General features: G+C 35.9%; 1 protein-coding gene across 2 annotated transcripts in view; it reads right to left on the reverse strand.

The window, feature by feature from the left end:
* RUNX2 (RUNX family transcription factor 2) overlaps positions 1 to 24135 on the reverse strand; it is a 181713-nt gene that overhangs the window by 103274 nt on the left and 54304 nt on the right. For both annotated transcript variants that reach the window (XM_081322925.1, XM_081322926.1), the window contains exons 4-5: positions 21312 to 21485; positions 8917 to 9078 (exon numbers count right to left, since the gene is read on the reverse strand). In XM_081322925.1, coding sequence (XP_081179051.1) covers positions 8917 to 9078; positions 21312 to 21485 — 336 coding nt within the window. The remainder of the gene's footprint in view (positions 1 to 8916; positions 9079 to 21311; positions 21486 to 24135) is intronic.

Here is a 24135-nt window from a genome sequence, read left to right on the forward strand (position 1 = left end):
CTGCCTAGGTTTAGCATTAGGTTCAAATGCAGTGATATTACCTTTGATCCTGACCTGAATTATATGCCATAATTGAAGAAAGTCATCTGAGAAAAGGAAGCTGAATTTTTCTTCTGACTTGGTCCTGCTTCTCAATCTGGCCACTCTTACCAATTATCCTCAGTGAAAAATAGAATTCCAGTAAGAGTCCTTAGAACCTCAATTCTGGGGGCCTCCCACGTTGAACCTCTTATTGATTTTTGTCTCAGAGACTGGGGTGGTAAGATTTGTTCCTTTTATATGTTTGGAATCAGACTTTTTGTTCTTCCCCTTAAGAATTAGCATGTTGTTTACCCAAAAGACAAAAAGGCCAGTTAGGAATAAATCATTACCAAAGCAGTTCAGGCTGTGAGGCCTTATTCCAGTTTAAGTTAATATAATTTTAATGAGCACTTCAGAAAAAGGATATGGTGCTTATGGAAAATGTCTCTAATTAATATCAGACTTCAAATTAGGAATAACAAAAAAAGGCAGTATCATTTGGTTTCAAGCTGGAACTCAAGTGTATTTTGGCATCATTACTAACTGTTAGCAGCAAGTTCTGAAAACAGATGCAAATCCTGATATGTGTCCTAAATATAAAACATATTGCACAAAAGAGCTCAGATAAAACATATCTGTACACTCACACATTGATTGCAGTGTGCTATTTCCTGTGCCAGAAACAAGTATATTCCATTTCAGAAAGTTTCACCATTTTCCCCCCTTTGATTAACCCTCATTAAAAATAGACTGCCCAAGAGTATATAGATTTTTTTTGTCACTATGTTTTCCTGCTTTCTTACCTTCCATTAACGCATCAGGATTATTATACATGTAAAAACTTACATATGTAACACACATCTGAGAGAGCAATTCTACTTTGAACAATCCCACCCCAATCTCTGCACCATTCCTCTTTACTGTGAATTTTTTAAAAATAAAGACATAATTTAGGCAACAAACTCAAGTGAATTCAGAGTTAACTGTTAAGTTCAGCTTTTGTAAAAAACTGAAAACACGGAGAAATGCCAAACTGATTTCAAGACTATTGACAAATATGTAGTCTGACAGAAAGCAAGAGAATTATAGAGTGAGCAAATCGTGCTCCTGAGTCTGCTTGTTTGTGATGATGGCTGCTAGGACTATGCACATCCTTTGAAAGAAATGCTTCAAAACCCTTAAATAAGAGCTTTGGGGAAATAAGGCAAAGTGCTGATGCGGCTACGTGAAGCCATATGAGTCAGTAAAAAGATATGCCTGCTTTAATAATTCAACAAAAGGTGCATTGTAAGTGCTTCCCTTTCAGAGGATTTGAATAACTCTAGTTTTGCATCCAAAATGGGCCAAATTTTGATTGCACAAAAAGAGACAATCATACCATTTTTTAATATCTACCTCTTTATATTTAGGAAAAGAAAGTTAATACTTGATGTTTCCCTACCACAGCCACCAGCAAACTAGAGAAATTAATTTCATGTCATCACAGTATCAGCTAAATTTTGGGAGTGGAGAAAATGATTTACAAAGGATCTTTCAGTGCTATTCTCCATAATGCCTAGTTTGGCCCAGAGAAGATATTTGGCAAGAAAGATAGGGAAATAAAATGCAAAATTATTCTATTGGCTTCAGTTTATCTTATAATCTGTAAAGTGGCCTTATTCTGGAATTATTCACCACAGGGTGAGTAATGTAGCTCAAGCACCAAACTAGGCATTAAGACAGCAAGACATTAGTACATTTATTGGACCTCTTGATTTTAAAAAATACAAACCTACCTTGTTTTTCTCTAATAGATCTATGCCATCTTTTTAAATTTTTCAAATTGCCTTGATCTGATATCTTTGCTAGCAAAAAAAAAATACTGCACCAATTTGCCAATATATCAAATTAAGGTATACTAATGTAGACTTTACAGATAAAGGTCTCAAAGGCTAAAGTCTAAAAAAGGGTACTTTCTGTTTGAAAAGTGCAGTATGAGATCACAACATGAACATTCACCAGAAAAAAAATTGAAATATTAATTAAAATCACTATTATAAGTCTGTCAAATTGGTAAGCCTAGTTTAATGAATGCTAAAAAGCTCCTTTTGATTATCATCCCCTACTGAAAAAAATTACTTTCAAAACATTTTAGCTGGTCTTCTTACAGGGCCATTATCATGAGGTTTTTTGGCTGCTCATGTACCATAGACAAAATTAAATTCAGTTAAATTTAACAGTCATTGTACAACTAGCATATACTTATTGTTAGTAATGACTAACTTTGGGTGACATTTTGGCTCCGGTAAAATCAACTGCAGAACTTCCATTGATTTTGATGGGGACATTATTTCTGTTTTAATGTTACTGGAATGGATTCCATTATCTTCCATAAACTTCCTCCTTGACACATATATAAGGGCTGTAATTGTCCACATGCATCTATAAATTCATAATTTGTTCTTTCTCCCCCACCCCCCACACATGAGAAGGGGGGGAGAGAATGCAGTAAAAATAAAAATTATATGAAGTACACACTATGGCTGCCAGATGACATTTTTAAGCCTCCAGCTTCATTTAGGAACATCACAAATCAACCTAATGAAATGGATCCATCTAATCCTAGAATATTACTTCACAGCACTTTTTAGTTTAAATAACTCATCTTTTGGCAAATCTCCATCTTCACAAGGTGAAATTTTCTCTTTATATGTTTGTGCATATGTGTGTATGTGCATTTTACTTTTTGCTTATTAATAAGATTTATAAACCCCTTCACTCCAGAGGCTATACAAGAGGTGTAGAAGATTAGACAGAATACAATGAAGACTTTAATTAAATAAGCAAACAATAAAATGTGAACAATAACAGTAATGCTTAATCACAAAAAAGCCAGTTTTAACTCCAGTGTAGATACTCTTGTCTTGTCCAATAGGGTAAAGAAGCAGTCACTGGATATACCTACCTCAGTTCTCTTCCTTTCATATACCTTCTGATAGGAGAAAATCTTCAGCAGGTGCTCCCTATTCCTTCTGGCTGGGTGGGGAGAATTTAGTTGGGATAGCTAGTCTCTAAGATATTCAACCCCCCAAATATACAGGTATTAATTAGCTCCTTAAACTACACCTGGAAACAGATTGATAACCAATTCAGTTCTCATAGTAGCTGTATTATATGGGGATTGTACATGGGCAGCTGCGTTTCCAGGTGATTTTTCAAAGGTAACTCATGTGTAGTGAATTGTAGTGATCCAGGTGCAAGATCACAGAGGATGAGTAACTGTCTTAGAGTGTCCTGCTCTTGGTAAGGCTGTAACCGTTGCAACAGGCAAAGCTGGGCAAATGCCCTTCTGCTTGATCAGCAGGAGCCACAAATCTAGGAGTGTTCTCAGATTGTGAACTTGCTCTTTCAGGGAGATGCAACCCCATCAAGAACTAAGGTTGCTGTCACTCCAGAATCAGCTGATTTCTGAACCAACATCTATTCTGTCTTGCTTGGGCTGAATCAGAACCTATTTCTCTCCTTCCAGATTCTGACAGCCTCTAGTCAATATTTCCATCATATCTCCCATTTGGCCTAGCACAGAGATGTATGGCTAGAAGATGATATTACTGGTACATCAATGATGTCCACTCTGTTGACATATGATTATTTCTAGCAGTTAATGTACACGTTAAACAGTATAAGGGGAGAAACAAGCCTTGGAACACCTCACATTGGCATGCTCAAGAGCTCAACCTGCCAACACTTGACTATATTCACTTAGGAAGGAGCAGAACCAGTATAAAAAACGTACTTCTCACTTCTAACCGCAATAGGTGGTCTAGGATCAAAAGCTCCAGAAAAGCCTAGCAAGACAAGGATGGTTGCATGCTCACCATTCATAGCTTACCACACATCTATAAAAGCCGCCAATGTGACATTCATCCAGTACCACAGCCTGAATTGTATTAAGGATCAAAAAAATAATCCAGTTCTTCCAGAACCCTCTACTTTCTTTACCATCTTCCCCCAACATTGAGGCTGGATAGAAGATAATAGCTGTCCAATATGTACATGCCTTCAACTGAAGAAAAATATTAGACTAAATACAACATTACCTCAGTGTTATACACATGGCTTTTTTTGTCATAGCATGCCCAGAACAGAGTTCCGGCACCTTTTTTGGATGGACCCTTGTAGGGTAGGCAAGCCAGGTTGTATGACGTGTGTGAGTTCCGGCACTTTTTTTTTTACAAAAAAGCACTGGTTATACAACATTACCTCAGTGTTATTAAAATTAAGGAGTCACCACTCATACTAACAGATAATTTCAGCCTCTATGTATGCAGACTATGGGATTTTATACATTAATTGCTTCCGAACCAGAGCTGACCAAAATCTAAAATTCAGACTGTAACCATTGCAGCTAGTACACCATTCAAAGTTGAACAAGCAAAATACAACATTGTAGTTTTAGAATTATTCCTTTATAATAATTTAATATAAGTATAAACACCTTTGAATATTACAAAAAGGAGAGAAAGAGAGATCATGCACAGATTTCTATATACCAAGGGTTAAAAAAAGGGCAAGCTATAGTGTTGAATTAGCTGAACCTTTTGCAATCTAAAAGCAAACACTTAAGAATCATGTATTGTTCAACATTAAAATAATACATTACTTGGAATAAAAGCGATAGCAAATCAACACTTCTTTGATCTAGGTTACATGAGCTAATGGAGTATGGAATTAAGACATGGATTGCCATTCCCACAAAATAATATAACACTAACCTGAACATTATTTTCCTAAAAGGAAAAAGAAAGCCTAATCTCCAAATTGCAAAGTACTTTACAGCTTTTTATTATGTCAATATCCAGATATGGCACATAATGTAGAGTTTTACTATAAATGCATTCACCAAACACGTTTGCTAAATCACTTGTTAAATTCATCTTGCTGTCCATGTACCCATATCCTACTTATGTCTAGCAGAAACATTAGGATTATCAAGTCAATGGTAAGCAAAATATATAAGATCAAAACCCTCATTTTCTTTCCTAATAAATAAATGAAGAAAATAAATAAAGTTAAACAACAATTCTGCAAACACCTACAGACAAGCAAAGTTATAACCAGAAGCCAACATGGGTTTGTCAAAAACAGATCATGCCAAACAAATCTTGTCACATTTTTTGGCAAAGTGACTAAATTAGTGGACCAGAGAAATGCTACGAACACAATATACTTGGACTTTAGTAAGGCATTTGATAAAGTAGACCACAACGTACTTGGTAAGATAGAAACCTACTACTTGATAAGATAGAAAAATGTGGGTTAGACAGCATAATCACCAGATAGATTTGTAACTGGCTGACTAAGCACACTCAGCAAATGGTCCTCAATAGAACTACATGTACATGGAGAGAAGTATGCAGTGGAGTACCTCATGGTTCTGTCTTAGGCCCAGTACTCTTCAATATCTTCATAAATGATTTAGATGAGGGGATAGAAGGTGAACTCATCAAACTGCAGTCGTCACCAAGCTGGCGGGATTAGTCAACACACCACAAGATAGGCTCAAGATCCAGAAGGATCTTGATAGACTTGAACACTGAGCCCTATCCAACAAAATGAAATTCAATGAGAAAAAGTTTTACACTAAGAAAAACTAAATGCACAGATATAGAATAGGTGGTACCTGGCTCAACAGTAATAACTATGAGGGATCTAGGAGTCCTAATGGGCAACTATTTAAATATGAGTAAACAGTATGCTGCAAATGCCAAAAAAGCTAACACAGTCCTATGCTGCATTAATAAAGAGATAGACTCAAAATCACGTGAAGTGTTAATATTATTTTATAATGTCTTTGTCAGACTACATATTGCATCCAGATTTGGTTGCCACAATATAAAAAATATGTTGAGACTCTAGAAAGAGTGCAGAGATGATTAGAGGACTGGAGACTAAAACACAGGAAAACGGTTGCAGGAATTGGGTATGTCTAGTTTAATGAAAAGAAGAACTACAGGTGACATGATAGCAGTCTTCCAATATCTAAGTGGCTACCACAAAGAACAGGGGGTCAATTTATTCTCCAAAGCATCTGAAGGCAGAACAAGAAGCATTGGATGGAAACTAATCAAAGAGAGAAGCAATCTAGAACTGAGGAGAAATTTCCTGACAGCAAGAATAATCAACCAGTGGAATGGCTTGGCTTCAGAGGTTGTGGGTGCTTTATCACTGGAGGTTTCTAAGAAGAGATTGGACAGCCATTTGTCTGAAATGATATAGGGTTCTCTGCTTGAGAGGGAGTTGGACTAGAAGACCTCCAAGTTCCTTCCAGCTCTATTATTATGTATTCATAAAATATACCCTCAAAACAAATCGTTTCCCTTCCCACCATTATAGTTTTGAAATTTTTATGTTTTTCAAGAATGGCAGAGGTGGCACAAAGAACAGAAATCAAGCAACCAACACAAATAACTACAACTGGAGCAAACATGACCAGGTAGTGGAGTTCACTTCAGAATCTAGGACTGATTGTAAGGGAATGAATTTAGTGTGACATGCTGAGTATTCATGAGAAATAATTGCCAGTGCTCAATTGCCAGAGAGTACTTTCATATATTGGCAATTCCCGGATAGGAGAACCCAAGTATTTATGACATCTATTGCCCTTTCAAATTTTCTGTTTGCTGTCTGAAACACTAATATAACCCTAATATATCTAGACAGCTATAGATGCCAAGAACATCAGCATGATAAATGTGTGATGGTAAATGGTGGGAGGACATCTTTAAATTCCTTAACCATAAATGTGGCTAGATTCCTTATATTATTTGACACTAATAAAGAAAAGCCAGATGTTGACATTAATATGTTTAACACTATTTAACCAATAATCACTGTAAACACTGTTTAGAATGGAAACATGGTTGTGCAATATGTCAGAATTAAAGATTTTCTAAGCATTATGTGTATTGGGTACTGGAAGCATAAAGCCTTATATTTTGTTCTAATACCAACACTGATTTAAATATAGTAATAAGGAGGTTGATATAGAACACTCTATGACTACATTTTATAAAAAGATCCTTTAACTCTCTAAATAAGAAAATATCATCTGAATGGCTTCCTATTTTTTTTCTTTAAAGTCTCTTCCAGATCTTCCTAATATCCTCAACACTAATCTGCTATTTAAATCTTGTCTTCATGCTTTCTTTCTTTGCTGGTCCTTAGATCAGGATCGTCTTTCTTGATACAACATTTGGCTTTCTGTGTTTTTCCAATTCCAGTAATGAAATTCTTTAATTTTCTTCCTTTCCAATTTGCCATTTTTCAGTCATGGCAAGGTATTCCATTTAAATACTTCCCTTATCCCCATTGCTTCTTTGGAATTCTATCAGTAACAATTGAAAATCATTGTTATTGTAAGTTCATAACCAGATAGGACATTGTACGTTTGGTCATTATAAAGTACAAATCTGCAATATGTGTATTATTATTTCAAATTTCAAGATCATTTATTATAGTCTCAGTTTAAAAACATCAATAATGATCCATTTTTGGCTGTGCTTTTAGATGAAGTATAGCTTGCTCAGTCACCCCAAAACCACAATTTTCTCACTAGAAGGCTTGTTCTCTTTCTTTGAAGAAAGGGAGGTAAACATCTTGATAAGCTTAGTGAAAGAATCTACCTTTTCTTAAAAACTTCCTTAAAACCAAATGAAGTGCTGTTTTTTTCTTTCTTTAATGGATGAGATGAAATATCCAAGTCTTTTGCCAGTAGCAAAACTGCAAAAAAAAAAACCACTGACCTGACACTACAGAGACTTGAAGTAAGTGAAGATGGTCTAAAATTAAAATCAATTGTATGGGTTCTATTTCAAATAAAAGAAGAAGAAAAAACCAAGTTGGCTGGCATTTCCAGAAGTCATACATTCGAATCTACCCAATATGAATATGAGGGTAAACATCTGAAGACAGACTGAATAGCTGAGAATAAAGATGTTAATTCTTATAGCTCTTTCTTTTGAAATATAACAAATTCCCATCCCTAAGATAAAAGAAAAGAAAGAAAGCAGACAAATCAAATCCTGTATGTCTCCTGGCTGTAGTTCAGCCTGTCAATGATACTATAGATATATTCTATAGACATTCACCTGGCTGAGAGTCAAACAGGTGCACGGAATGATAAAAACTGTATCTTGCCAACTTGACAGAAAGATGAGGAAAGTAGATCATATGGAATTTTTATGGGTTATTCATAAATCATACTTCAGGCAAGCAGGTCACGAATAACAAAATACAGGGGATGTCAATGGAAGGCTGGGTTGCGATATAACAAAAAGATTATTTTCCAAGAGAACATAAAAAATTTTAACAAGTGATCATCTGTTTAGTCTTAGTATTACTGGTGCTCAGCATTATTTCTGTTGAAGATTTTCATTCCTTTTTCATTACTACTATACTCAACCTATTCCAAGATGGCATTTTATTCTGTAGTTTCCTAGCTTCTGAGAGGGATCTTGACTACAAGATAAAGCAATTTTCTCTATTAACAGCAGATAAATAAGTGACCAAAGTATTACAGCTATGCAGATTTTCAACAGTAATCCGTGGGCAAACTTAGGAAGGAGGGAGGGAAGGAAGGGAGGGAGGGAGGGAGATGAGGAGGAGCTGTTTATACAAATGAGGTAAAGTATTCCTGCTTTTAAAAATAGCATGGAACAGAGCATAGTAAAGCAACAAGATCCCGAGACTTCAAGGATTCAAACCACTGCAAAGTGAAGAGGTTACCCCAACTCTTTTTAGTAATATGCACCTAAAAATAAATATGATATCTACTAAGTACACAGGTACTAAGCTGTTCTTGGTTCTCCTAGCTTCCCTCTGAGATAACTAGTTTAATTCATACACAGTTTTTACCTGAGAGCCGTCTGGGCACATCGGTGATGGCAGGAAGCCCTGTACCTCGTGTGGAGGACAAGGGAGTTGTGGAATGAATGGATGGTGAAGTCATCTGGCTCAAATATGATGGGTAAGACTGGTCATAGGACCATGGAGGGGATGACTGTGCTTGTCTGGGGTCTAAAAACAAAACAAAAGAGAAAATAATTTAAAATGAAAGGCAGACAGGAACAGTTGGTGGAGACAGAAAGTCTAAGCATGATATGTAAGATGGGAACATGTGGGAAGAACTGCAGGCACTGGGTCTTTTTCTTCCCTTTTTACTATTCAGAACTGACAACATCAGGCTGACTCCTGAAACCTGAAACTAAGAAGCATTCATGTAAAATGAAGCCCAGTTTGATTTCAGTGTGGCTTTTGAGGACTGCAGCTGAAAGATATGTCCAATACAAGACTGATCAAATGCTTTCCAAAAGGAAGATTAACTTCCAGATTAGAATCTGGTGAAGGGATAAAGGAGATTTAATAGCTGATGTAAAAACCATTGTCAGTGATGAAGGTCCAGAAGTTAGGAACTCTGATATTAAGAATCTTCAAGGATATGGGAAATGGAAGAGGCACAACAGAAATAAATCTAAAATGAGAAGGGGCTACAGAATCGTGGATTTCATTTCAGAACTATGGTTATATTTTTCAGCTCTTTAGACTTTTATTATTCCAAGCTTTATCTGAAATAATTTATTACTTGTGAAACAGATATTGGAATCCTAGATGTTGGAGATAAACAGAAGCCAAAGTGGAACACATACACACAAACACTCAGACACACACACACATAAATAAACATACATACCAGGAATTATCAAAATAGTACCCTAAAGAAAATTCTGAGGAACCCAACAGCATAATGAATACCATTCTACAATAATGACTGTATTTCTAATAGACACTTGGTGAACAATTTTCAGTTTGCCTTATGACACAAACTTGTCACGGGGCAAGATAATATATTAAAAAAGTATTTTTCAAAACTAGAACTAGTAACAGTTTAATATAATTTACACTGTTCCTAATCCAACCAAGTGTGTGTACTCTCTTTCTCTCCACTAACTTACATTTTTGAAGATTCCTTGACAGGCTTTCCTACTGCTGGAGAATGAAATAACTTTCCATTGAAAATGTGATTATATGAAGAACATTTAAATAAAACTCCTGTTATACTAGACATTTATATATAACTTTGCAAGGACAAGACCTCCTCTCTATCACCCCAGAATGTAAACCACAGAATGAGGGATGTAAGCTACAGAAAATCAGATCTGACTGAAAGAACTACCTAATTATAGGAGCAATGTGACAGTGGAACCAATACCTAGAGAGAGCTGGTGGGCTCTCCTTTACTGGATGGATTCAGAGCAGAAATTGGCCAACTATCAGGTGTTTGAGGGCTGTTCCAACTCTCTGATTCAAAGATTCTAGCCATTGTTGCTTGGTCATTGTCCCTCTCCTTATTAAATCCCCTGCTACTAATTTTACAATCTGTTAGTGAAGATGTCATATTTCCTATTTCCTTCTGTATGTATGTGGTTTGGAAGGGATGGGAATTTAAACTAATTTCAAAAGAGAAATGCCAGTTTTAGGAATAGGCAGAAAATAAGATAGGAAATTAATTTATCCAATAGGAACATTTGATCCATCTAGATCCAATGGTTCTTAAACTTGGATATATCCTGGGGTAATAGAGCAATTTGTATTTGCTTGCTTGTAATTTGAGAATGTAGTTGGGGACAGACACTTGTGTAAAACAAGAATATGTTGGGGAGGGGTATTACATTATCTGAGGCTCGGAAAAGGAATAATTGGGTCAAATAATTTAAGAATCACTGATCTAGGCTATAACCATGTAACTTGGTAGTTTGAGACTGAAGCCTTTTCTGAACTTATCAAAAGATGCTAGAAACCATGTTTGGAAACTTTTATCCAAGTGCTATGTTTGTCGTGTGAAAATAATACAGTGAGAAAGTCCTGTAAATTCTTTTAGTATTTGCACAGGATTATACACATCAGGAAGGCAGCACAATTACTTGTCAATTTATATTAAAAATGATATATTGCTTGTTGGTTTCTGACAAGTTACTTTGCTTTTCAATCCCACTTCACAGAATATTTTGATCTGAATCAAATAATATTTTGATCTGAATCAACTTTCATTTCCTGACTGGAAAAATAAGCTGGAAAAGAAGTTCCCTGTTAACAGTATTAAGCAATGCAGGACTGAAAACAAGAACTTGTTCATCCATGCAAGAGAAATTGCTTTCTGACTCTTCTGGGGGGATATTTGAGCAACAAACCATTATCTTTTCTGGAGCATTTCTATTTATAGAATAACTGTATGTTAATGTAATTTTACCACTGTTTTGCAAATTTAATTTAATTTAATAATTTAATTTGTATACCGCCCTTCTCCCGAAGGACTCAGGGCAGTGAACAGGGCAATACATACGGTAATAAAAAACAGAATACAAAAATTAAAAAGTGATTAAACCATTATGCCCATAATAATTAATACATATTAAAATTAAAACTATTTATAAAAACCCAACCCCATCCCGTCAGACCAGGCCAGCTTGTTCGAAAAAGAAGGTTTTGAGATCGCGCCGGAAGGAGCGAAGGTCGGGGGCCATCCGGAGCTCGACCGGTAAGCGGTTCCAAAGGTCTGGCGCGCCCACAGAGAACGCTCTCTCCCTGGGGGCCACCAATCGGCATTCTTTGATCGGCGGCACCCTGAGGAGGCCCTCTCTGTGGGAGCGCACTGGACGGAGGGAAGTTGACGCCGGCCGCAGGTGTTGCCGTAGGTAACATAGAGACCCATGTATAATAAATTAGCTGGCAGAAGAAAATTTTTCTATTATTCAGGAAATTTATATAATCACAAGAAAAATATTTTCTCTCCCTCTCTAACATCTTGTAGATTCAGCTTTTCCCCTTCCACTATTCAAACATGATTTGCTTGAAGAATTTTAGATAAAAGGTGGATGGATGGATGGATGGATAACTTTATTGTACTTATTACACTTTAGGTGCTTCCTAAATGCAAAATTTTTATTTTGTTTGCAATTTTAGGGATGAATGTCCTAACTTTATTTCAATGCTAAGTAGCTGCTAATTAAATATAGTAAAATATATCAATACTATAATTCACTACTTAGCACATTATAAAAGATTTCAGAAAGAATTTGGCTGAGAAAAGTTTTGCTTAATAAAAGCAAACTGATTATTAGCAATAGGTTAGAGTAGATATCTAAAGAAAGTGCAATCTGATTTTTTTTCTTTTACATTCAAATTCCAGCAGAGTAGGTAGCATACAAATGCTAATAACAACTAAACTAACATAGACAGACAAGAGCTTAAAATCCAAAACTTTTCTAAATCAAGATACCAGTAAATGTTGCCAAGCTTAGGTCCAGCTAAACAATTGTTTTGGAGCTCCTGCAGCTCCACAGATAAGCTTTTAGCTGGACCTAAGCTTGACAACATTTACGTGTGTGTGTGTGTGTGTGTGTGTGTGTGTGTGTGTGTGTGTGTGTGTGTGTATGTATAAATTACATGCACCTTTTCAAGAAAAACCACATTAGATGCTTATGGTATTTGTATTTAACTATCTGCATTAAAGCAGAGAAGAGGGTAAGGTACAAAAACCAATTATGAAAAAAGATGGCAGAGGTTTTAAGTATATATTTAAACATTTAAAAGATCTTAGAAAGAAAACAATGATACAAGCTACAACAGGTAAGACAAGAAACAAATGCTTTCAGCAACCAAGGTGCATATTTAGACGGAATCATAGAAATAATTATGTATGAGTGATTCAGAAGAAGGAAGAGGGGCAGTGATAGCAACCGAGGTCTAGGAAAAAGCAAAAGCATTTGCTTCGGAAATCTAGGCATTGCTGTGATAAACATCTCCTGACGTCTCCTGAAATTAGGGAGAAGGAATAGTTTCAAGTCAAACCACAGATTTCATGATTCTTATCTCAGTTTCTTAATGTAAAACTCTTACTCCCCGTCCTGCACATAGCATTTAGCTGTTTCTTACACTGAATTGTGCTTCCCAGCCTATTAAAAAAATGTGAGCAAAATGATAATCCCATCCTCATTTTGTGAAATGTAACCTATTGTTTTAAACACATGTCAATATCAAAGAAAGCTATTTTTTTTAGTCTGTGGTGAACAATGAAATATGGTTATGCTTTCTGGAATATTATGCCAAGTAAAAATGAAACTACCTTTTGCATGCAAAGACTCCAGATCACATACAACTCTTTAGAATTAAAACAAACAATATTCATATTAGAATGAAATACAAATGGACAAATCCACATCATCTACATCTCTCTCTTTCAGTTAATTAACAGAAAAACTGCACATTGTAAGTGAGACTTTTATTACATAATATCTATTATAAACCCTGCGCATTGCTTAAACCCTGAATGACTTTTTTAGGAGTCATTTTCTGGGGCTCTAGGATAATTCACCCCGGCTGACTCGCCCCAGCCAACTTGCTGCAGGACAACTTGCCGATAATATACAGGGAATCCCAAAACCTTTTAATAAGAAAGACCCTGGGTTTGCTTTAAGATATAATTTGTTTGGTGGTAGACAGATGCAAATGAAGCATAACAATAGATCTCTCACCCATCCACCTGCCTATGACATGCCTTCACTCTAAAAGATTGGCAAAAGGGAAGAAATAAGTTGAGCGAATCACTAACTCATATTTGTTAAAAAAAGATGATTTTGTGAAGCTATTTCAAAGTGGTTACTAATACTTGCCCTTCTGTAGGAGTAAGATGAAAGTGCCTCCTCTACTCCAAGTCATTTAGAGTAAGGTCTGGGAATGCAGAGATTAAAAGGTACCCAGGGAAAGCACTAGATATGTTGAGAACATATTATGGAAAATCTCACAAATCAGCTACTCTAGTGGGCATTGCCAGTCACTAAGAACACAATCAAAACCTTGCCAGAAAGACCAGTGGTAAAGCCATGGTCCATGACAGCTAGATGGGAACGTCCCTTAAGGGCAATTCACATATATTGCTGAGAACTATCATCCATAAACCACGTCATGGTCATTTTCAGGTGTATTAGCCACATTTCTTTAAAAAAAATACTAGCTGCAGGTTTCAGCTACTAGCTTCAGTAATCTTTTAAAAGAGAAACATATGGATGGATGGAAGGAAGGAAGGAAGGAAGGAAGGAAGGAAGGAAGGAAGGAAGGAAGGAAGGAAGGAAATAGATTGACATGTAAAAGGCTTCATATCAACCTAAAGTCAAACAATTTGCCTGAAAGAACATAAAATCTCCCTGTCCATAGCTAAAAATAATGCCTTAATGAAATGAGGAGGTACAGACAGGCCCAATATACAAAAACACAAATAAAAATACCAAGATGTATTATAAAAATATATTCAATCAGAAGCAGATCTAAAGTGCATTGTATTGCAAAATTCAGCAAGGAAAACATGCCACCCATGAACTAAGTGGTGATATTAAAAGGAGGCTTCCTATATTTCCTACGGAAAGTTAACATAACAAAACCATAATTTACAAAGATTATTTCTTTATAAAAAAACCTCACTGGTAGACCACTAAACTTAAAGAAATAAGACCAGGTTTTACTGAACCCCAAATATTTGTTGCCAATGTTACAATGGCAAATAGTTAACAAACTGAAATGTATTTCCATTGTAAAGCATTGCCATAAAGTTTTGTTACTTTTCCAAAGGCCATAGCGTGGTGCAATCTTTCCCACTTCCTTCTCTAGCCATTCATCTAAAAAGTTATAAGAAGCATCTCTTGCAGCAGGAAAGGCCAGTTACTGACTATAATACATAAATACAAAATGTTAAAACCCATTAAGAAGTTAGCTTTGGAAAAGAAGTAAAAAATGATAGGATTGGCCAAAAAATTCCCCCAGGCAGAACTGGGGGAAGGAGCTTACTTAATCTACAAAACTAAGATCTAGATTGGACAGCAGAGGGAGTGTCATAGCTATCCATAGGAAAAGTACCTTTTTGAACAGGAACCTACCGTACCTAGCTGACAGTGTTAACCATTTTTTCCTAGGTCAGCAAAATAGAGCAGTGGTTTACTTAGCATACAAGTCACACAGCTATTTAGCAATTTACAATCACCAATACTGAATATGATAGATACCAAGTCTCTTAAGTACTCATACATTTTGACTGTTCAAAAATGCATCCTTAATAGATTTGATGTCCTTATTTTTATTCTTTCTACTCTGGGTATTAACTAAGCAGCATGAAGATCCTGTGTATATTCTAAAAATAATTATATCTATTAATAGAATCGTCCAACAGCAAGTATACATTTATAGTATATGCTACTTTTGACAAACTCATATTACAAGCTCATAATCACACCTAAACCTACTTATTTGATTCACAATTATGTTTGTTCATATACTATTTCTCTCAGACATTTTTCTAAAATATAAAATTATTATATGCACAACTGACATATTTTTCTAATCTGCATATTTTCCATGTGCTGGTTGACCAGCTAAGTATTCAGTGTAAATATGCTATTAGGAAATAAGAGATACCACAGAAAGACAATAAAGAGTATGCATTGCTGAGGTACATTTGCATGACACTATTCTTGAAACCAGCATAATGTGATTACTTATGATTACATTTTGAAAATGGACTTCTAAGACCATGAAACAATTTGAATTGATAATAAGCACAACTTCCACCTCAAGGAGACTGAGAAGAGAAAACAAATCCATCAGCAGACTTTGCTAAAAGCTAACTTAAAGATCATCTCCAAAAAACAAAACCCAAACTTATTCTAATCCTAACTGAAAAAGTTAATACAACCAGATTATTACCACAATGAAAATAAACATTCAATTATACTATCTACAACTTCTTCATGGAGATAGCATCATTTCCACTGACCAAAATTTTACAGTATTGAATGTTTAACTTCCTCCTATCTCAATAATTTACAATTATATTTTAGAAAAGTATCAGTTTAAAAACAGATTCTAAAATATTGCAAAAATTATCTGTTTAAATATATTGTACGAACTTTACAAATATAGCAGTTATTGGGGTGGGAATGCAGCAAACACATATTTTATATATGTTCTAAATTTTATTTGGATCTATGTTTTCTTAAGAAAAAATATCTGCTTATTGAGTGTTTTGTATCTGAATGATAATTTATGTCTTCAGTTAAATCTGGTAATTTATGTACATGCTGCATGTTTGCATTTCCTTAATATGCCTTAGATTTAAATCAGCAGATATAAATAAATTGTATGCATGCACACATACACGTATGCAAGAAAGACAGTCAGCACCCACTAAAGAGTATATGGGAGAAGTACAAAGGCACAAAGGAGAGAATATAAAATGTATACAGTAATCTCAGAGAACATAATATATAAATCCTAAAAAAAGAAAATTAAATGCAATATTTAAATCAGCATTTATTTCTCTGATAAGAATATGCAGTTTCACTTGAGATTAAATAGTATCTATGCTTATACTTATAATGAATCAATGACAAGTTTTCCTAACATGCCAACAATGCATTTCATAACAAGATCAACCCGTGATTCACTAGCTGTGATTGGTTGACTACTAGGATTTTGAAAAAGCCTCTTGGTTTTGCTTCCTGTCTGAGAATGCAAAAATTTGGGATTTGTCAGGCATTTTTCAAGCCACAATAATTCTCTGCTGGGCTGCATTCAGGTTTTGAAGGTATGTCAAATATAAATATGCAGATATATGTGTAATAACATGCATCATCATTTTAGCAGTAATATACATAGAAATAAGTCTCTTTGTTTTCAGTCGGCCTTATTCCAAGTGTTAAGATATCTTGTACACATCTAGCTTTCATTCGTAAGATGCCAGGTTTCAGGGTCAATTGTAAAACTTTAATGTCAGTTTAGAAGCTTGGGAGATCCAGAGTTCTAGTCCTGCCTTAGGGTGACCTTCACAGGGAACTCCAGATCTTTAGAAAATGGTTGTAAACCATTGTTTCACTACATGTTTTCCATTTATATCATGCATGAGCACTGTACTACCTTTAAAAATTGCATGGAACCATCCCTATACTAGTAAGAAAGGGGGTCCTCCCACCCTTCTACAAAGCTAAACAGTTGAGAACGTATTATAAAGATAAAAAAGGTTTGATTTTGGTAGTTTGGCACTCTCATGACAGAGAAGTACAAAACTATCCTGGGTGGGGAAGAATATTTTAAGCTGACTGCAGATAATTTTATTGAAAGTAGTACTTCTATTATACTATAATAGTATAGGGCTCGCAACTTGGGCATCCTCCTGGATTCACGACTCAATTTTGAAGACCATATAGGAGCCGTGACCAGGGGGGCTTTTGCCCAGGTTCGCCTGGTGCGCCAGTTGCGACCCTATCTGGACTGAGATGCCCTACGCACATTCACTCATGCGCTCGTGACCTCACGTTTGGACTACTGCAACGCTCTCTACATGGGGCTGCCCTTGAGGACCACTCGGAGGCTTCAACTGGTGCAGAATGCGGCCGCGCGAGTTGTGATGGGGGTCTCCCGATACTCCCACGTAACACCTCTACTCCGCGAGCTGCATTGGCTTCCGGTTGCCCTCCGGGTGAAATTCAAGGTGCTGGTGATGACCTATAAAGCCCTACATGGCTTGGGTCCGGGATATCTGAGGGAACACCTGCTGCCGGCATCAAGTTCCCTTCGTCCAGTGCGCTCCCACAGGGAGGGTCTTCTCAGGGTGCCACCGGTAAGAGATTGCCGGCGGGTAACACCCAGGGATAGGGCCTTCTCAGTGGGGGCGCCTGCCCTTTGGAACCAGCTGGCAGTGGAGCTGAGGACTGCCCCCGACCTCCATTCATTCGGCCGGGGCCTGAAGACCTGGCTCTTCGAGCTCTCTGGCCCAGGCTGAGGATTAATTTATTTTAATTGGGGTTTTATTTATACAGGGATAAATTTAATCTTTTTAAACTTGGTCTTAACTTTTGTATTTTTGGTTTTTAATTACCCTGTAAACCGCCCTGAGTCCTCCGGGAAAGGGCGGTATATAAATGTAATTAAATAAATAAATAAATAAATAAATAAATAAATAAATAAATAAATAAATAAATAAAGTGATAAAGTGAAGTATTTATTTTATTTTCTACAAGTAAATCGCATTCAGTACCTAACAGTGCATTGTGTTCAGTCTGCTCAGGTTCTTCCTTTCTGATTGCCCCTTCCACTGAGCTTTCAGCACCGAACATTTTAGAATAGTCTGTGTCACAAAAAACACAGTCAGAACTAAAATACAAACTTTGGAGCATAGCAAAAATCACCACTATCCCAGAAAGCCAATGAGTATTTCAACAGAGAATAAGAATTCTTTACAGTACAAATTGCTCTCTTTTGCCAAGTAGCATGACCTCTGTCGTCTCATTTGGATGGGATTTATTTACTGCTACTGTTCAGCTAGCCTGAACTGATAATTCCTAGGGTTACTTTTTTAATACCATTCATATAAACAGCTATTGTTTATAAGATTTTAATGTACTGCTGTTGATCTAGAATAAAATGTAGCATGCTGCTAACCACAGCCTAGCAGGAGATTTTCTACTATATATATATATTGCATATATTACACTGCAAAACCTGTAAGACATTAACTTCATGATATGAAACAATCACCACTTGAAGTCAAGAAACTTGTTCTCATTTTTAATATAGTGTTGTTAACAATCAACCAACCAAACAAACAAAGAAACAAACAAGCCTAGTAAGAATAAAACCTACTAAGAATAAACTATGTACTGTATTCATAGCTAAGTATGTGCAGGTATTTAGACTAGGATACTAAAATTTGCACCTTTCAGCATTTAAATAATTCATAAAACCTTTTACAGAATCCCTCATCAAAATCTCTGGAGATATGTGTTGTCATGGTTTATGAGTTGGCTACAAGATAGGAAAACAAGTATAAGAATTAATGAGCAATTTTCACCTTGAAGTGATATGTAAAAGTGGGGTTCATCTCTGATCAACATTGGAGCGATTCCTTAAAAAATGATTTACAGTATATCAATGGCCAAAATTGTAAATAATCAATAGCACGGTAAAGATGGTCAGTGGTAAGCTGCAAATTATGTATTATTTAATGTAAGCAAGTGGAAAATAAAGTATATGAATTTTAAAAACTCAAACTTCACACATACATTAGTAGGATAAAAACTGGTAATTAACTTGTCAGGAAGGGAATCTTAAAGATGAAAAGCTCCATGATACGTTCGCCTAGTTTGTGACTCTGCTACAATGGTGCATTCCATGTCTGGAGTCCTTAGGATGGAAATTGCTGGAAAACGTGAAGAAAAAGGACTGCTAAAGCAGCTAAGGATCTAGAGTAGCTTTCCTGGAAAACTGGGTTGTTTTTTTTAAAGTTTTAAGTGAAGATAGGTAAGGGAAGACTTGCTAGAAGGATATGAATATAGTAACAGAAAATAGGGACAGAGAGAAATTTTTCTTCCTTTCTCCCTATTAAACTTCAGAAATATCCTCTGTGATTAGATGGAAAGGATATAAAAGGATATACTTCTTTCCTCAAAACCACGCTGTACTGTGGACCAATGGCATGAAATGGGGTGAGGAACAGCAATTTAGTGCTTTATAAGGGGGCTGATGAATATATGGAGAACTGGTCTCTCACTGATCACCAGTTTGGATGACTGTAAACTACCTTTTGAAGCACACTGTTTAAACGCCAGTTTCTAAGACGCAAAAGTGGAAGAGGATAACTATTCTCCTATACCTGCATCTGGTTAGTCACTATGTGAGGCACAATAGTGGAGTAGAAGAATTTTTAGGCTCATCCAGTAGAACTCTTATATTCCTAAATAAGGAAGAAATGCACAGAACAGGCGTGGAATAGTTGAATGCAAGCAACTTTTTAATACAACAACTCTTGAAGCTGGTTAAACTGAAATTTATTCTAGATGATACTGGAGTATGTTGAGTCCAGAGACATACAGATTCTAGAAGGACTTCAATCTGTTGTAAATGGGGAGGTGATCTCCTGAAAGAATCAGGTTTATGATTTAAAAATGCCCCAAGGATGTTGGGTACACACTTACAGATCACACTGTAAACCTGCAAGGGCTACATCATTTTTAATTTTTAATTCTAATTAGAATTCAAGGAATCAGTGACACAAAGGCTTAGAATTCTTTGATGATCAAAATCTGGTGGAGATCTATCATCTCTTATCTCTCTACATCTGGTGGAGATCTATCATCTCTATCTCTCTACATAAATACACCCAAACACAGACACATATTTTAAAAAATGAGGTATCCAGGTTATGGCAACTCTAGTTAAAATTTATGTGCTCACTACAGAATGCCATGAGGTAGTTGTAGGAGAATAATGTTGGGAAAACCAAACATGCAAATTCCACCCGACACTATAAATGAGTGCCCTACAAATAAGTAATATAGGAATAGACTACAGTGAAAATTGATTGCCTGGGGTCCAGACAGCCTTCAAACGTCTTCAAAGAAAGTATGTTTTCAGAACTTCAATTGACTAGATCTGCAAACAGATGCAAGTTACAAAAAAGGGAAATTTTTCTAAAGTTCTAAAACTTATATTTCATAAGTTAGCTGTGCAGTGTAGACAATCTAGTTTGGCTCTATTCAATAAGCTGCTTATAATTAAATGGAAGACAGTGAAAATTGTCATTTATGTGCATGTGAATTTTAAATAACTATTTATTAAGTTTATTTCTTTTTTTTTAATGAACCATCTTTTTTTTTAGAATTTCCTTACTTCTCCGTACATAGTATTTTACACAATGAAATCCATTTTGGCTAGCAAACTGAAGAAATGTCTGTAACTTTAAGTGCTGGCTGATTCATAATTATGGTTTATAATTTGATATTGGAATAATTTTATTTATTTATTAAATTTATATGATACCTATCTTACTTGTCCAAAGTGATTCTTGGCATTGTACTTTGGATACATGTGTTAAGGTAATATTTGAGGGAAATTACTATGCTATGCAAGTTATCCTAAATAAATATAACCCACTGGAATAGTCAAACATATTTTATCAATACATGAAAGTGATCCCAAGGATGAACATTTTTTTCAGTTTTTATTGTAAGGCCTTTTAATTTTGAATTCTAATCAGAAAGAATAATCTAAAAGGTCCCAGTAATCAATACTACAAAAATAAAAGCTAAACCCAGGTAATTTACATTTGTTTATGCTTTTATTTGGCAACATCCTTCTCCAGTTTGAAGCAACAGAAGACCTACAATCATTGATTACCATGGTCCATACAAGCCCATGGCTCTGTCTCTTACCTGTAATCTGACTCTGTCCTTGTGGATTAAAAGGGCTTGGTGCAGAGTTCAAGGGGGGCCGTGGGCTCTGAGTCGGGACCCCTACTCTCATACTGGAATGAGGAATGCGCCCTAAATCACTGAGACGCTCAGAGAACAAACTAGGTTTAGAGTCATCAAGCTTCTGTCTGTGCCCTGGAAACAGCAAATCATAAAATAAAAGGGTGGTTAGCATGACAAGTACTATTAAAGTGCTTTATTTATTATTGCGAGACCAAAGAAAATTCAGATTCAATCTGCAGCTGGTGCAGGGAGCAAAGTATGGGTTACTTCACTCACTATAGAATTGGTACAAGGAAGGCACTTGTATTGCTATCCAGGCATAGGACAAATCACTGCAGTTTTTATAGCAATTTATATCAGAACAATACAATTAATTGTTTCAAAGCAGGAATTTTATAAAATGTAAAACTTTTCAATTTGCCACTTTGGATGCAACTATTATGTCCTGGCTATGGAGCATCTGTAGAAAGGCACCAGCTAATAAAGAGGCATGAGAAAAATTGGGTAAATTACCGTATTCCACAAAGATACAGACTGACAGAGAAAGACAGAGAATTCCCAATTTGCTTAAAACATGTGGTGTTTAAAAATGAGTAAATATAATTTTATAATAATTATTTATCTAGGCCTTTTGAAGGAGAAGGAAAAGATGTGCATTGCTGAGGGAAGAATTTTAAAACCTGTCACTTATTATAGTCAGAGGTGTCTGTGGAAGCTCAGTCTGTATGATTAAAGTCTTGCCCCCTTTTGTATGTGCATATTACACTGAACACACATTAGAAAAGGACAAGACTTTGATTGGATAGTCATGGTTGCCATCTTGACTCTTATTTAATCTCATCTGTGGATTATCCTGAATATAGCTGTTAGTCTCCATATGTCCTCTCAGCCTCATTTTGACTTTTAGTTTTCTGCTGTTGATTCTCCTCATTCCTGTTTCCATGTCCATGTAAATAAAATAGTCACTATCTATGGCAGTTCAAAATTACGTTCATGGGAGACTTCTTCCAAATTATTGTGTGTAAGACTCATTTCTCTTTTATCCATTACTACATGGCAAAATACATTTAATATTTCGCTCTTAGAATTCATTGGCCTCACCATCTGTACTGAGGCTGCCTTCCATGCATGTGGTAAACTTAGCTGCAATTGATACTTTTCTACCAGGTTATTTTCTATTTTCTCCTGGATTTTAGCTTTTATTTTTGTTTTGGAATAGTTGTTGAACACCATACTAATATATCAAATTTAAGAAGTGTCAAATCAGATGTTCAACAACATGTTATAATTTATTCTCAACTGATGCAGGGATTCTTCTATTAAGGGTTCCCGCCAATTAGGAACCAGTAGTTACATTCTTACTCAACTCTGAGTTCCCCCTCTGCCCTTGCACACTGTTTTTTTTCTTTCCGACAGAAATCCAACCGTTTGTAAATATTCATCATATTTAATTGTAACTGGGTTTTGGGGCGAGGTTGAGGAAGCCTGCCTCTTGAGGTTTTTTTAATTGTATTTTGGCAGATATCAGGTTGTTCTTTGTGCTCCTTCATAAAAAATCTTATTTTGCTGCATTTTTATTGGCACTTGCTACTTGAAATCACTTTTAGCAAAAGACTTCACTGAACTAAAAGTCTACAAGGTTCTCAATGCCCTTGATTCTCCCCTGAGTACCTGAACTAAAGAATGATTTTACTATAGACCTTTTATAACTTCATTTCCTGAATCATCAATTAAGCAATGCTGCAAAAAAAAACAGGTAGTCCTTGCTTACCGACTGCTTGTTCAAGTTATGACAATATTAAAAAAGGAGATTGACCACTAGTCCTTGAATTTGCGGCCACTGCACCGTCCCAACAATCCCATAACTGCAATTTGGGTGCTTGGCAACCAGCACACATTTATCATGGTCACATCATTCTGAGATCACATAATCACCATTTGAGGCCTTCACAGCCAGCAGTCAATGAGGAAACTGGTAGGAAGTCACAGGTTGTGGTCACATAACATTGTTCCTAATGACTGTGGGTGATATTTTCATGACCACAGCCAGTACTGATATCGTAAGTCAGACATGATAACATGATCTTTCACTTTATGACTAAGCATTGCTTAGCAAATGAGTTGCCAGTCACAATTGTGGTCAGTAAGTGAGGACTACACACACTACAATATTAGCAAGACTGCTAGTACTACTTGTATGAAAAATTACTAATTTTTAAATACTTTTTAAAAATGCATTACCAATAGGAAAACTACTATAAGTCGATTTACGAATGTAATCAAGCATGAGTAATGCTAACTATAATTTTCTGCAACTGCAAAGCACTTCCGTTAGGTAATACCTTGCTAAGAAACGAGATAACAATTTAACAAGCATCAAAGATGGAGAATGTCTGGTTCAACAAACATCTCAGCTGGATACTAACCACAAAACTGCAATTGTTGAATAGCCCTAGAACATGCTGCGTGGAATTTAGTTATTAAAACTAAACATTGTTCAAATACAAATGTGTATTCTATGCAAAAAAAAACACCAAAATAAAACCCTAATTTAGCTTGTCAGCAATCTTCCTGCCCCATTGCACCATATGATTTTGTGGACTAATGACAAACCAGGACATATTCCAGTGGGAAAATTTGGGGAAATCATTTATAAAAGATAGGAGGACATAAATAACTAAGACCATTTTGAAGTCATAATGCTCTTGCTATAGGAGTTAAATGTACAGGTATGGCAAAAGTACTGATCTAAGCAATTTGCACAAGTGTTGGTTTTTTTCTT

Source organism: Vipera berus (assembly GCF_964194415.1).
Source record: "Vipera berus genome assembly, chromosome: 1".
NCBI lineage: Eukaryota > Metazoa > Chordata > Lepidosauria > Squamata > Viperidae > Vipera > Vipera berus.